At 53.9% G+C, this 14899-nt stretch overlaps 1 protein-coding gene across 3 annotated transcripts; it reads right to left on the reverse strand.

Moving 5' to 3' along the window:
- Positions 1 to 1941: 1941 nt before the first annotated feature.
- On the reverse strand, positions 1942 to 12347 carry IRF8 (interferon regulatory factor 8). 3 transcript variants are annotated; one of them, XM_009090897.4, is made up of 9 exons: positions 12253 to 12347; positions 9527 to 9701; positions 7697 to 7880; positions 6625 to 6713; positions 6083 to 6194; positions 5757 to 5804; positions 4766 to 5152; positions 4154 to 4269; positions 1942 to 3270 (listed from the first exon to the last, which is right to left on the reverse strand). In XM_009090897.4, exons 2-9 carry the CDS (start codon positions 9698 to 9700, stop codon positions 3100 to 3102), a joined length of 1281 nt encoding a protein of 426 aa, XP_009089145.2. In that variant the 5' UTR covers position 9701; positions 12253 to 12347; the 3' UTR covers positions 1942 to 3099. The 3 variants fall into 3 exon arrangements, with proteins under 3 accessions (XP_009089145.2, XP_050834989.1, XP_050834988.1); XM_050979032.1 differs by having other exon boundaries at positions 9527 to 9822; positions 12253 to 12311; XM_050979031.1 differs by lacking the exon at positions 12253 to 12347 and adding an exon at positions 12149 to 12174 and having other exon boundaries at positions 9527 to 9822.
- Positions 12348 to 14899: the final 2552 nt, after the last annotated feature.

The following is a 14899-nucleotide window of genomic DNA, read 5'->3' on the forward strand; positions in this document are numbered from 1 at the left end:
ACCAAAAAAAAGCAGCAAGAATTTTGGGGAGGGCAGTCTGAGCATCTCATTTGTGCTCCACTATCCTGCTACACCCGGAGCAGCACTCAGTGGAGGGGATGCAGGGGACAAATCACCCCCAGGGTTTGGGGACAGGGTCCTCAGCCAAAAACTTGGGCCACTTTTGGGACCTGCCAGCAGACAAGCCACTGGCAGAGAGGAGCTGACACTGGCACTGAGGTTTCACCCGGGGAGGTGACGGAGAGGAACCCAAATGAACAGAAACCAACGAAAGTATTTGAGTCACCAGCCACCCAAAACCACCAAGGCAGGGCACAGCTGCAGCAGCAGCAGCTCCCTGGAGCTGCCCAGGGCCCAGCAAGGTGCAGGGATGGGTGCCCAAGATGCAGGCACTGCCTCTGGATTGGGGCTCTTCCAGAGCCCACCAGCTTCCCAGCTGGGGGTGGCATTGCCCTTCCTGCCTGGCTTGCAGGAAAAGTGAGAGACCTGCAGGAATTCCTTCTGGAATCTCACAAAAGCCACGGTGACTCTGGGCCAGAGCACCCCTGGGTGAAATCACTGCACTCACCTGGAAATCTGTGCTGGAACGTCAGTCTTGGAGGCTTCCTCATGGTGGATTGGAGGGAACCCAGCTTAGGCCTAAACCCAAGCCAAACCCAGACATTAAACCCAAGCCCAGCACTTCTGTGAGCCCTACCTGAGCTCACAATCATGTTCCCACCTCGTTACCCTTCCTGCATCCCACTGGCTCCTTCCCAGCCCCTCCTCACCCGCCAGGTATTTCCTCTTGGAATCTCTGTGGGATGGAAGCCACCGTGCTGGTTAAGTCCCAAACTGAGCTGTGGGCTCTGAGACACCAAAAATAACCAGAGCAGCACAAAAATAACCAGAGCAGCACAAAGCACCTCAGCTCCCCACCGCTCTGCCACGATCTGGGGTGGAAATTGAAAGAGCCCTGGGCAGGAGCAGGTGGCTCCAGGCGGGCACAGGGTGGTGGTTTCTGAGGAAGGACTTGGCCCTGCACATGTGGGAAACCACGAGTGGGTTTCTGGTGCCCCAGGCTCCAGCCCATCATGAGTTGTTCCAGCACAGCCCACAGAGGGTACCTCAGCCCCACCTCCACCCTGCCAGGGCCACAGGTGATGCCTCAGGGTTTGGATTTTCTATTTCTCACATTCTGTGCTGCTTTAGTGTGTGGGGCTGGGTTCCCATCAGGGCATGGTGAGCTCTGTGCACAGAGCAGGGAGACAAAACAATTCCTGCTCCAGCTGGGCACCAAGGACAAATGAGCCAAATCTCAGCCCAGGAGCACAAACCCCGTGGGCTGGAGAGAGAAAAACAAGGCTGGGACTGCCTGGGCTAAAGCTGGGCTGGGACAATGAACTGCAAGGTGGGAATGGAGCAGAGCTGATCCCAGGGAGACACCCCAGGAGCGCTCAGGCATTTTGGGGCCATTTGGGTCATCTTGGGTTCCTTTTGGGACCATTTTGGTTCATCTTGGGAATCAGGGGGGCACCTGGCTGTCAGCTGGGATTTCACCACCACAGGACAGTGGAGAAACACTCCCATTTCCCATGGGAAAAGGAAAAGAGGAAGTTTTTGGACACAACCATAAAGAACTGCCCCCACCCCGTGACCCTGAAGCATCACAGCCAGCTCAGTGCTGTGGCAGATGGGCAGGGACACATCCTCCTCCTCCTCCTCCTTCTGGAATGAAGGCTCTCCAAGTGTTCCCATTTCCCTCCCTGCACTGCATTGCAGAATTTTGACTCATTTCTTTCTGCTTGGAGGTGAGTCCAGGAAGAGGAAGGAGGTGACAGAGGTTCAACACAGACCCCACCACAGGTAAAACCAAATTAGGGGCAAGTCAGAGGTGCCAGACTCCCCCCAGCAGCTCTGAGACCCCACCCACTGCACCCAAAAACCACACTGCAAGAGAAATACAAAATATAGCATTTAATGGCAGGGAGATATAAAAATTTACTCCAAAAATGAACAAACCCCAGGCATACAATAAATAGGCAGCTTTGGTGGCACACACACATGTGCAGCCCTGCCCTGGGAGGCACCAGCAGCTCCCCAGAGCTGGGGGCACACAGAGGCTGTGAAAATGAGGATTTACACATGGATGACGCTGCCTGGACACGCCTGGGAGAGCCCCACACGTGTGTTTGGGAGGGTGAAGCCAAGCTGTTCACACTAGGCTGCAATCTTGAAAAATTAAAATTCTCTATATTTATATAAACTCCGGCTCTGGTCAGGAAAAATGAAGATTCCCAAGTTTTCATATTCAATATTTACATCCAGAATCTCTGCATGGGTTTCCAAATTTCAATCCACTTTGGCGTGAAAGAGAAACACACAAATCTCACAGCAAAAATAAAGAGGAACTTCAGGACTCTCTTGGGGAGGCACACCCTGCCTTCCACCAGCAGGACTCTTGGAAGGGGGAAAGCTGATTCCTGGATGGAATTTCCTAAACTGGAGCATTCTGAGGCTTTTCCAAGAGTCACCTCCTATGGAATTGCTGCTCTCAGCAAGGTCTGAGCTGCAGATTGTTGGGGCAGGTGGTTACAGCTGCTGGGGTTTGGTTCTGCCTGACTGGCCATTAACAAATGCAACACAAAGCACAGCCCAGCCCTGACCTTCCTGCACAGCTTGGATGTCCCCAGCCATCAGCTACAGACAGTCCTGGGACCAGAAAAGTCACTTTTATCATAAATTCCTGACAGGACAAAAACTCTGAACATCCAACCTGTTTGCTCATGGCAGTTTTCACCACTGGATTTATACAGACTCTGCACTGGAAACAGCAAAGAACCAAAACACAACTTCCAAAAAGGAAAAACAAAAAAGGGGATAAAAAAAAAAGAAAAAAAATAGGAGGAAAAAAAAATATAGGAGGAAAAAAAAATATAGGAGGAAAAAAAAATATAGGAGGAAAAAAAAATTAAGAAAAAATTAAGAAAAAATTAAGAAAAAATTAAGAAAAAATTAAGAAAAAATGACACTTTTTAGTGTCACTTTTTCAGACCCTTAGGCACTGGTGGGAGCAGTCTGGGAGTGGCCAGGCCAGCCCAGCAGGGGGAGGGCACAGGCTCACACGGCGATCTGCTGGCTCTCTCGGAAGAGCGGCCGGGGTGTGCAGATGTCCTGGAAGATCCGGTAGCCCTGGTCGTGCTGGGGCTCCTCAGCCACGGGCAGCATGGGGCTGGAGCTGCAGCTCTTGCCAGCCTCGTCCACCACCTGCCTCAGGTACAGCTGCTCCACCTGGGACACGGGAAAGAGGGCAGGGATTGAGTGAGGAGGAACTCCTGGGGCACCTCCTGGGGCTGGGGGATGCACAGCAGAGCACAGGGTCCTGCCAGGACAGCAGGTCTGGCTCCACAAGCAGCTCCAGGAATAAAGGAGCAGCCCCAGGAGCTCCTGGCAGCAGGGATATGGAGGTGCAGGGACAGGCTGGGGGTGTCCCAGCACGTCCAGAGTGATCCATCCAGGACAGCAAGAGGTGACAAGGCCAGGAGCTGTGCAGGAGGCACAGGACCAGTCTGTGATCTTGTGAAATCCCCACAGACCTGCTGGGTCTCTGCTTGCTCAAGAGGGGATGTCACACCCTCCCTGTGCCCTCCCTGTCACATCCCTGCTGCCACAGCCTGGCTGGCCCAAGAGACTCCAGAAATGCCCTGTCCTGAGCCTTTTCAGCCCCTCAACTGCTGCAGCTTCTCCAAGGAGAAATTTGTCCAGGGCCATGAGGACTGACCCCACATCCCATCCCCTTCTCCCCCCTCCCAAGATCTTCCAGCCCCACTGCTGCCAGTCCCAGCTGCTGACCACTCCACTGACTGATCTTAAATCCACCACTGCAGGGATTTACTTCCCCATTTCCCACAGGAAAAGGCAGAAGTCCCAGTGCCAATGCAGGATCAGGAGGAAGAGGAAAGATTTCCCTGCAGTTCACAGAACTCTTGCCCTTAGGGAGCTTCATTTGCAAACCCAGCTCCAGGAATTTGAGATCAGCAGCCCAAGCACCTCTGTGGAAAAGCCTCTTCCACCCCAATCCAGGCACTCAAATTCCCCACTGGCTGCAGGGGTGGGGCTCTGCTGGCAGAATTCCCACTCTGCCTGGATTCCCTTTCCTCCCAGCCCCCCATACCTGGACAAGGATGAGTTTACACCTCAGGGGCACGGCGTCTGGGAACTCCTCCCCGAAGCACAGCATCACCCTGCTGTCTGGGAAGCGGCCCTGGTTGTTGTAGTACTGCTGCAGCTCTGCAAGGACAGAGGAAAACTGGGAATTTGCCCTCCAGAGGCTTTGTTACACATCCCTGGGAGAGGCACCCCACGAGGAAGCTGTGGGCTCAAGCAAAGCCTCCGGTTTGGAATTTGCCACACGACCCCAAATATCCTTTCCTAGCTCTGGTAGCGTCACCTGCTCATCCTTGGGAACCCAGCAGGGAGGGATTCAAAGTGTGCAAGGAAAAAGGGCTGCACCCTTTTGACCCCACCACAGGGCTCAAGGGGGTCCCAAGCTCCAGAAACCCTTTGTGCATTGTCCCAAGATTTTGGGATCCCCGAATTACCTCAGCTTTTCCAGGGAGTTTCTGGCCAGAGTCATACCCCTGTTCTCCCATCCCCTCCTCCACCCAGGATTGTCCACCACATCTGCTGGCTGATCACCCTCAACCACTCAATGCAGGGATTTATTTCCCACAGGAAAGAGCAGAAATCCCAACACCAAAAAAAAACCCAGGAGGCTCCTACAAACCTCGGAAGAACAAGTTGGTGTCAAAGATCTTCACCACGTCCTCCCGGTCCAGCTTGTTGGGCCTGTCCTTGTAGGCCATGGTGTTGCCACTCCAGAAGACCCTGCCCTGGCAGAGCCTCTTGATGAAGATGCCCTGCTTGTTGCTGTGCAGGAGGACGCCCCTCTCCAGGTGGCCAAAGAGCTTCCTGGTGATCTGCTTCTGGCGGTCGTTCTGGATGGCGTCGGCCGAGGGGAACCGCACGTGCTCCAGGGCATCGGGGGCGTAGAGCTTCTCCCCGTGGCCCGAGGGCTGCCCCAGGGAGATCCTGCAGCCCTCGGAGCACGAGGTGCTGACGTGGCCCACCAGCCTCCCGCTGTAGTAGAAGCTGATCACCATCTGGGAATAACCTGGGAGGTGAGGGGTTTGTGGGTATCACACCAGGGAAGGACAAAGCCGCTCCTCGCTGCCATGCCTGAATCCCAGATCTCCTGGGAGTGACTCTCTCCTGGTGGAGGGACATCTCCAGGGCTGACCAGCAAGTGAGAGCTCCCAGCATTACAGGATCATGGAGTGGTTGGGGTTGGAAGGGATTTCTGGACCACTCAGTCCAAGCCCCCTGCCCAGGCAGGGTCACCTGGAGCAGGTGACACAGGAACAAATCCAGGTGGGGTTTCCACAACTCCACTCTGACACCATCCATGGGAAGTTGTTCCTCATGTTGGGGTGGAACTTCTGGAGGTTTAGTTTCAAACCCACTGAACCTCTCCCTCCTGCTTTGCTCCACACTCCCCCCATCCCAAAGGCTGCCTGGTGCCAGCATCCCCAGCAGCTGCTCTCTGCCCCCATGCCACCGGGCAGGATTCATCCCAGCATGGAAATGTGGATAATAGGGCGGTGCAGCGCCTCCCAAACCCAAAGAAAAGCCTCCCTCAAGGTGGGGGACAGAGTCAGAGCCACCTCCTGCCACCACAAACAGAGAGGGGCACCTGCTGGCCAGGTGAGGAGCCCTACCTGAGTGATACTGCTCATAGCTGGAGTATCCATTCATCAGGGGCAACGCTGTGGGCACAGAAAGCCAAGCTGAGCCTGCATTCCCAAATCCCAAATCCCAATCCCCCAGCTTCCCCCACCACCCCCCTCATTTTCTGCCCCAGGTTTCCCAGCTCCCACATGGGAAATGCCAGCAAAAAGCTCCCAGCTGGATTTCTTCATGAGTACTTCAAACATTCTTAATAAGGAAGATAAAATACAGCATGGGGAGCAGTTGATCCCCACACAGGAAGATTTTTCCTGCCCCAAAAATCTCCCAAACACCACACGAGCTGTTGGCTGCTTACCAGGGCTGGGCTGCTGCACCCACCAGTCGGGTATTGGGGGGTTCCTGCAGGTCTCCTGGGGGGGTGAGGGGCTCCTCTTGATGATGCCCAGGTACTCATCCACACAGGAGGGCTGTGGGACAGCAGACACCAGGATCAGAGCGGGTGTGATCCTCCAGCAAGGCTCTTGGAGCACTCAGGGAGGGCCCAAATGGCATCACCAGCCAATTTTTGGGGGGTTGGAGAGACCAAGTCTGGCATTGCCCAGGTTGTAGATCTGAATAAGAGCCTCAAGAGCTACAGAGGGCGAGCAGCCAGGTGTGACAGGGCCAAGGAGGGGCACAGAGCTGTGACAGAGCCATCCCCAGTGAGGGTCTCTCCCAGCTTGATGCAGAAGGAAAGCAGGAGCCAACATCAGAGCCTGGAGTGCCGGTGCTGGCTCACCTGGAGGAGCTGCCAACGCAGCCCTGCAGCTTTGCAGAGGCAATCTGGGGAAGGCAGAGCTGTCCCACAGCACACAGCTCGGCCAGAGCCCTGCACCTGCAGCCAGGGTGGGGCCTCACCTCTTTGATGAGGTCGTCGATGGCAGAGGAGCTGCAGTCCATGTCGGTGACCTCGTTCAGGCTGCTCCCGGTGGCCACCCCTGCCTTGCCTGGAGGGAGAGGTGGGGCTGCAGTCAGAACACCCCCACTTGCCAAGCACAGCTCATCTCGGAGGGTTTTGGGAACCTCTCAGCCAGTGAAAGTGGTGAAAGCAGGAACCACAGCAGAGCCATGGAACAGCACCTTGGACAGGCTCACAGCCCCTCCAGAGCTGCGTGTTTGGGGCCAAAAATCACTTTACAACTCATTTCCCCTCTGCACAGGCACCAGCAGCAAGAAAAATCAAAAGCCTGGCTGGTGACAGAGACAGAGCTGGAGCAGAGGAGAGGGTTTGGGGTTTTTTTGAGCACCCCAGAGACTGGGGCTGGGGCTGCTGCTTCTCTTTTTTCCACCAGCCACCCCAGGGCAGTGGCGCTGCTGGTGGGAACCTGCAGTGCCATTTGCATAGTGGCAGCACAGCCCCAGTGTGAACGGGCTGGAGGGGACAGAGATGCTAAAGGCAGATTTCCTGACTGCAAAATCATGCTTTTTTCTGCAAGTTTTTAACTTTAAAAAAAAAAAAAAAAAGGACAAAGCACACAGGCTCCCCTAACCACAAATAGAGTTATAGTTAGTGTGAGCTGAGCCACACTGGACATCAGAGCAGCTCTCTGCAAAATTATTGCTCCTCCAGCAAGAAAAGGGATTTATTGCAGCTCCCCACCACCCTCAGGGCAGGGGTTGGGAGTTAAAAATAAGGTTGAGGCTCATGTCCCTCCCCCAGGCAGGGAAGGTGGAATTTGCCCCTACAACATCCTCAGGGGATGGGAGCTCCCACGAGGCTGCAGCTGTCCCATATTTCCTAGGGGTTTGAGGGGTTAAAAACCCCAAGCCTGGCCTTTCTCCTCCCCTCCCTGTCACCCCAGGGGACATCTGCAGAGCAGGACAAGCACAGAGCACAGAGCAGGGCTGGCCAGGGAGCCGTGCTCAGGCACAGGGCTGTGCCCCCAGGATGGACCCAGAGCAGGGCTCAGTCCCTTCCTGGGGAACTCACACTTCTGCTCCTCCTCTGGCACGATCCTGTAGACCTTGTAGGGCTCGGAGATGTCCAGCTGGGACCTGTCTGTCACCTCCTCAAAGTCAGGGCTCTTGTTCAGGGCGCAGCGGAGCCGCGTCTTCCACGTGGCCGGCTCGGCTTTGTCACCCTCCTTGAACTTGCCTTTGAAAACAGCCCAGGCCTGAAGCAAAGAATGAGAAAAAACCCTAAGAAAACCCTCCCTGTGAGCCCTCTCTGGGCTTGCAGAGAGCATTTTGCATCTTGCACCCTCTCGAGCGTCTCTTGGGGATTTGCTGTTTCGCTCCTAGACTGCGGCCACCTGCACAGCCACCACACCTGGGGGGTTTGGGGGGCAGAGCAGCACTACCTGCCTCAGAAATGCAGAACAGGCTTGCAAAAGCCAGGTTTGCAAAAAGCAGAGGTCAAAATCATCACTTGTGGCTTCACTTCTGCACCTACAGGTCAGGAGCACGAGGAATCGCTGCTCAATCAAAAAAATCAAAATAAACCTCATTTCCCAGCTCCTGGCTAATTAATAAATAAAATTGGTTTCCCTAAGATCAGAACAGAATTTGTCCTTTTAGTAGAAGAACATATTTTACCACTGAAGGAAGAATGAAAAACATTACATGTTTTTTTAAATATACAGATTGATTACTTTTATAGAGATTTCTACATTTTCAGAGGGCTGAGTTCAAGGCTATCCTCATAACTCAGTGCTCCCAAACCAGTTCTTACTGAAATTAAACTCCTTCACCAGTACAGATACTTGGAAGTGGGGTCAGAGGGAAGGGAATTCCTGGGGAAAACCTGAACTTTTTGCTTCAGGATGGAATTTTTCCATTTTTTCCCAAACTGGAAACCCCCCCTTTCAGTGAAATCCTTCCTTCCCACCTAGAAGGTCCTTTTAAGTTTCTTTTAACATAAACCCAGCATTTTATCATCAAACTGATGAGAGGTTTAGAGCAGGTCAAAAGCTGCTTCTCACATCACACCTGGATTCAAACATGCTGAAAACAAACCTAAAACTGGTCCTAAATTTTGGTGAAAAGGAATAAATCATCCTCCCCCCCCCAAAAAAAAAAAAAAGCCAGGAGACCAACTGCAGCATCTCCTGCAAGGGATAAAGACACAAAACCCAGAGACAGCGTGGCCATGTCCCAGCACAGAGCCCAGGAGCTCTCAGAATCTCTGCTGCTCAGAGTGACCCTGAGATGTGTACCAGCTTCTTTTTCCCAGCCTGGCTGTCGAAGGAGGAGTCAGGATTTTTCTGTTCTTGTTCTCAAGGTTGTTTATTATTCCTCTCAATACCATTCTTTCTTTCTCTGACCTGCTGAGGTCTGTCTGGCAGGTTGGGCTGAGGCACACCGGTGTTATCTTTTTATACTAAAAACTACATGTACAATATTTACCATAACTTCCCAATCCCCATCACCAGTGTTAGACAGTGAGCTTCTACTCTAAACCAATCCAGAAGTGCCACCATCGCAGCAGAAGCTGGAGGCCAAGAAGAAGAAGGAGGAGAAAGACTGGACACACCCAGACTCCTCCATCTTACCCCCTGAAGCCCCATCCTAAAAACCCCAAAATTCTACATTTTCACCCTGTGATGAATTCACTCTCATTCTACTCAAACTCCCTTGACTTGCAATCCTTCCTATAAAGGTTGGTGATTGTTTTTTCCATGGGTCAGGATCAAAGGCATGGGGGTCCTGGGCTCTGTGCCAAGCTCTCTGAGCCCCCTGGGGAGGGTCTCGAGTCCTCCAGGGCAGCCAGAGGGATTCCCTGGCTTCCAACATGGAACCACCAAGAGAAGACATTCCCTACCTTGAAAATAGAAGCATCCACCTCCTGGTTGTAGTCCTGCTTGCCAGCGTGCTTCCAGGGGATGCGGAACATGGACTTGTCCTCGTTCTCCCAGATGAGGCCGGCGTAGAGCTCGCTGTCGATCTGCTCGATCAGCCACTGCCGCAGCCGCCGCCCGCCGTTCCTGTCACACATCCTGCAGGGCCAAAGAGCACTGCTTGGCCTTGCCTTTTCTCAAATATCCAAGTGAGTATTGTGTGTGTTGGGTTGGAAAGTGGCGCTGAGTTGGTTTTCTTGGGTGGCGTGTTGAGTGCAGCCTTAGGTTATAACGAAATGTTAAAATAGAAACCATGTAAGATGCTCTTTTTAAAGAAAGGTTTCACACCAAGATAGCAGCCACAGGACACCTGAATCTTTCAGAGAAAGAGAATTTATCAGAATTCTCTCTTATCAGAAGATACAAACTTCTTCCTGCCTGGCTCAGCCCTGAAGTTGCCTCAGGACTCAGAGGAAGAAGCTGAAACTGCCCAGACAGAATCCTCTGTTTGAATGGAATTTATGCATCATGGATGAGGTGTATGAACATGCAACAGGTTATCGTTTTTAAGGGTTGGTCCTCTGTTAACCTGGGTCTTTTTTTGGGCTTATTTTGCCCAGAAAAAGGTACCTGGACCATCCATAACTCTTTGTTTTTATTGTCTCAAATTGTCCTAATCCAAACTGTGCAAATTATTATTACTCTAACTGTATTACTATTTTTATAACCATTTTATTACTATCAAACTTTTAAAATTTTCAAAACAAGTGATTGGCGTATTTCACATGCAGAGACACCCAGCTCCATCCCAGCTCCATCCCAGCTCCATCCCAGCTCCATCCCAGCTCCATCCCAGCACAGGGATTGGGCTGCTCTGCCCCTTTGCCCCGTGCTCACCTGGCAGCAGCACCACCTGCAGCTTTTGGAAGCCCCACCTGCCAATGTCTTCCCACTTTAAAGTCCCTTCCAATCCAAACCCTTCTGTGATCCCACAGTTCTGTAATTCTAAGATTAAAACACCCCCAGCCCACACCCCCCAGCCCATCCTCTGCTTCTTTTAAAATTATTTTAAAAAATTTAAAAAAAGAAAAATGAAGGCAATTTCCTTCTGAGTTCCTACAAATTCTTCCTCCAGCTCTACCAAAGTTCCGCTCCCAGAAGCAGCTGACTCAGTGCTCTGCTTATTCCTATTTTGCTGCAGGATAAATCACAGAGGAAGCAGATGGATGGGGACTAAAGCCCCCAGCTGTGCTGTCACCTGAGCAAGTGACACTGGGCAGGCCCTGCTGGGGTGCCAGAGCTGTCCCTGGCTGGCCTTGGCACAAGGATTTGTCCCGGAGGGGGCAGCAGCTCCTCTCACCAAGCACTACTTGGGGAGCAGATCCCAGCTCCAAACTGCATCCCAAATCCTCCCAGGGATAAGGAACACACAGCTGCTGGAAGCAAAGTGCCAGGATCACCCTCCCTGTCACCTCCATGCCACGACAGGAGCTGGTGGCCTGGCAGAAGGGATCAGCAGCCCCTGGATCAACTTCCCAGGCATTCTGGGCTCTACATTTTACAGGACTGCCTCTCCCTCGTTTATTTGTTATTTACTGCCCCACTGGAAGGTTTTTGGGGAGAAAACAAGGATGTTCCCAGCACAGCCTGATAGCCAGTGGTCCCTGCTTCGCCATGGGCTGCCACCAGCTCAGTGCCACCAAATTCCATCCCTTCTAGAGGGCCCTGGCTACTCAGAGCACAGCCCTGGGTTTTAGGGATGGTGAGCACCAACACCGCCAGCCAAAACGTCACGGAGGGCGCAGCTCTGGATGCCAGCTGGATGTCCCAAAGGACATGCCACAGCCCATCCCTGGAGGAACGGGGCACACACAGCTTCTCTGGGGGCTCCAGCGCCCGCCCTGAGCGATGCCAAAAGGGAAGAACCTGAGCAATCCCGCAGAAATGGGGCACTTGTTTTCCTAGAAAGATTCTTCCCATGGCTGCCGGAGGCCGGGGCTCCATCTCCCTCCCCGACGGGGAGTCACCCGCCCGGGACAACACCGAGGAGCCGCCTCCACCGGGCTGGCAGCGGCAGCGCCGCGGCTCCACCCGCCCGTCCCGGGCTCCGCCACCCGCAGCGGGTTCGCTCCTTGCGCAGGGGACCGCGACACGGGGACATCCCGCATCCGTGCGATCCCGGACACCCCCTGCGGGGACATCCCGCATCCGTGCGATCCCGCACACCCCCTGCGGGGACATCCCGCATCCGTGCGATCCCGGACACCCCCTGCGGGGACATCCCGCATCCGTGCGATCCCGGACACCCCCTGCGGGGACGTCCCGCATCCGTGCGATCCCGCACACCCCCTGCGGGGACATCCCGCATCCGTGAGATCCCGGACATCCCCTGCGGGGACGTCCCGCATCCGTGCGATCCCGCACATCCCCTGCGCTCCTCGGCAGCCCCAGGCATGCGGGAAACCGGGGTAGGGCTCGGCACCGGCCCCAGCCTTTCCCCGCTCGCTGCCGGTGCCTTCCCGGTGTCCTCTCACAGAGGATGGCGGTACAGGACGCGGTCCTGCGGCAGGTCCCTGCCCTCCTACAGGGGATGCCGGTGCCGGTACCCGTCCCCCGGCCGGTCCCTGCCCTCCCACGGGGGATGCTGCTATCGGGATGCCGGTATCGGTCCCCCGGCCGGTCCCTGCCCACCCATGGGGAATGCCGGTACCTGTCCCCCGGCCGGTCTCGGTGCCGTTCCCGTTTCCGCGCTCCCGGTGCCGCGCCCGCGATTTCGCCGAGCTCATTATAAATACCAGCGATATTATGCGGCCACGCCCACTACCACGCCCACTCCACGCTCCACCAATCACAGGCTCCTCCCCCGCTCCCGCCCTACCCAATGGAGAGGCGGGGCCGTGCGGAGCTGACCAATGAGAAGCGTCCCGGCGGGGCGCGCGCCGCAGTTTCTCTTAAATCGCGGCTTTCCCCGAAATCAGCTGACCCGGGGGGCGGGGCCTGGATGGAGGGGGTGGGGCCTTGACGGGAGGGGGCGTGGCTAACCAGTCCCTGTCCCAGGTCTTTCCCGGATTGGATCGGTCCCATCGTTCCCCATCCCAAATTAATCCATTCCCAGTTCCAACCCAGCTTCCCCAATCCCAGAGAAGTCTTCCCTGAGCCAGACTGGTCCGTTACCAGTCCCAGGTCAGTCCCAGATAAATCCATTCCCAGTTTCTGACCAATATCCCAGTCCCAGATCAATCCATCCCCAGTCTCAGACCAATATCCCAGTCCCAGATCAATCCATCCCCAGTCTCAGACCAATATCCCAGTCCCAGATCAATCCATCCCCAGTCTCAGACCAATATCCCAGTCCCAGATCAATCCATCCCCAGTCTCAGACCAATATCCCAGTCCCAGATCAGTCCATCCCCAGCCCATGATCAGTATATGCCCGAAACCCCCCCCACTTCCAGATCAATCTAGTCCCAGACCATTTTCCCCAGTCCCAGATCAGTTTACTCATTCCCAAATCAATTTCCCCATTCCCAAATCAATTTCCCCAATCCCAGACCAGTTTCCCCAATCCCAGACCAGTTTCCCCATTCCCAGACCAGTTTCCCTTTTTCCAGATCAGTTTCCCTATTCCCAAATCAGTTTCCCCAGTCCCAGACCAATATCCCCAGTCCCAGACTGGTCACTCTCCTATCCCAGGTCATTCTATCCCCAACCCCAAATCAGCCTTCCCAGTCCCAGACTGGTCCATCCCCAGTCCCAGTTCAGTGCAGGCAGTTCCCAGTTCCTTTCTGGATCAGCCCCAGTCCCGGATCATTCCCTCCCTGCCTGCCCCAGCAGCTCCCACTGTTCCCAGTGTGGATTTGGTATCCTGACTGTGCCCCAGCCAGACCCACCACAGCATAGAGGGCCATCTGCAGCCTGACTTCAGAGGGGGATTTTTTTGGGATTACCAGATTACACTCACATTTCTTGGAAGAAAACCACAATTGCTCCCACGTGGGCGATACAGAGAAATGGGAAATGTATGGAGCTGCACAGATGGTTTAATAAAAATAACGCTCTGAGGTGCACAACCTTTCCTGTCATTTCTAACAAAGGATGGCTGGAATGGCCCTTGTTTTAAACACCCCACTGATCCTCACTGGATCACCCCCAGGAGATTTGGGGTGAGCCCAAACCCATCTTCTCCAACCAACACAGTCAGAGGGATTCCTTTTCTTTTTTGACCAAAAAATACAATTTTAAGCTTTGCAGGGGTTTTGCACCCTCCTGCTAGATAGAGACCCTCCTGCAAAAACCTCTTTGTTTTGTTAAAATCCTGGGAAACTTGTGATTTTTAAAGGGCAGCACACAGCCAAACTCTCCATCCCCTCTGGAGACCAAAAACCTGGAAATTCATTGCAGTGGTGACCTCATCATTCCCACCTTCACTTTGGCTCTGCAGCTTCATAGCCAAGGTAAAGGTGGAAAGGAAAATCCAGATTCCCTGGGGTGAGGAGGGTTCCTGTGGGAAGGATAAAAGATTAACCCAAATAAAATAGGGATTAAAACAGGGGGCTGAGGTGCCCCCCAGTCCTGTTTGCTGCTGGGAAGGGGAGATGAGCAGGGCCAGGAATGTGTTGGGAACAATTTCCCATGTCAGCAGCACCCCGGGGTGGGAGGGCAGAGCCCAGCAGCCGAGCCTGAGGTGCTCTTGGCAATGTCCAAAAAGTGGAAACCAGCCCAGTTTTACCTGTTTGGGGTTTGGCTCCCAGCTCCCAGAATTCCTAAAGCCACCTCAGGTCTCACTGATGGAGGCCAGAGTGGAAAAATAGATATATTCATATAAAAAATAGATCTTTGATAGCCCCCAAATCCAGGGAAATTTGGGTTAGGGGGAGGTTTTGGGGCAGGGTTGTGGCTGTGATGTCAGGCATGGAGGGTGCTGCTGCATTCCCTGTGATTCCCCAAATCTGGGGGATTTTCCCAGGTTTTGCTTTGGTGCTGTGGTTCCCTGGGAATGTTTGAAGCCCGGGCTGTGGAGCTTATCACACCTCCTGCACATCTAATCTCTGCTTATCACCCATCCCCAATGACTTCCTATTAACTCCCACTTTCTTCTCTTTTCTCTTCCTGCATGCAAGTTCCATTTTTCTGCTTCCTAAAATGAAAACAGAGGCTTTGAATCCAATATTGATCCCTGAGCTGATTGCTCAGCCTCCCTTCAGCCCACTCCTCCAACAGCCTCCACCTCATCCCCTGCTTTCCCATTACTGCCATGTGGAATAGCAGCCACAGGGACCCTTTTCTCCATCAAAATAAATGGAAAAAAACCACTATTTTCCCCCCTGGAATTCTATAGATCATGGCTGAACATAGAA

The sequence above is a fragment of the Serinus canaria genome, chromosome 11, assembly GCF_022539315.1.
Source record: "Serinus canaria isolate serCan28SL12 chromosome 11, serCan2020, whole genome shotgun sequence".
Taxonomy (NCBI): domain Eukaryota; kingdom Metazoa; phylum Chordata; class Aves; order Passeriformes; family Fringillidae; genus Serinus; species Serinus canaria.

What these genes read in the sequence shown, in the direction of transcription:
- IRF8 (XM_009090897.4), bottom strand. Translation starts at nt 9,700, where the DNA reads ATGTGTGACAGGAACGGCGGGCGGCGGCTGCGGCAGTGGCTGATCGAG. An exon ending in TGGATGCTTCTATTTTCAAG is followed by an intron (nt 7,881 to 9,526) that starts GTAGGGAATGTC and finishes TCTTTGCTTCAG; the next exon opens with GCCTGGGCTGTTTTCAAAGG. An exon ending in CACCAACTTGTTCTTCCGAG is followed by an intron (nt 4,270 to 4,765) that starts GTTTGTAGGAGC and finishes CTGTCCTTGCAG; the next exon opens with AGCTGCAGCAGTACTACAAC.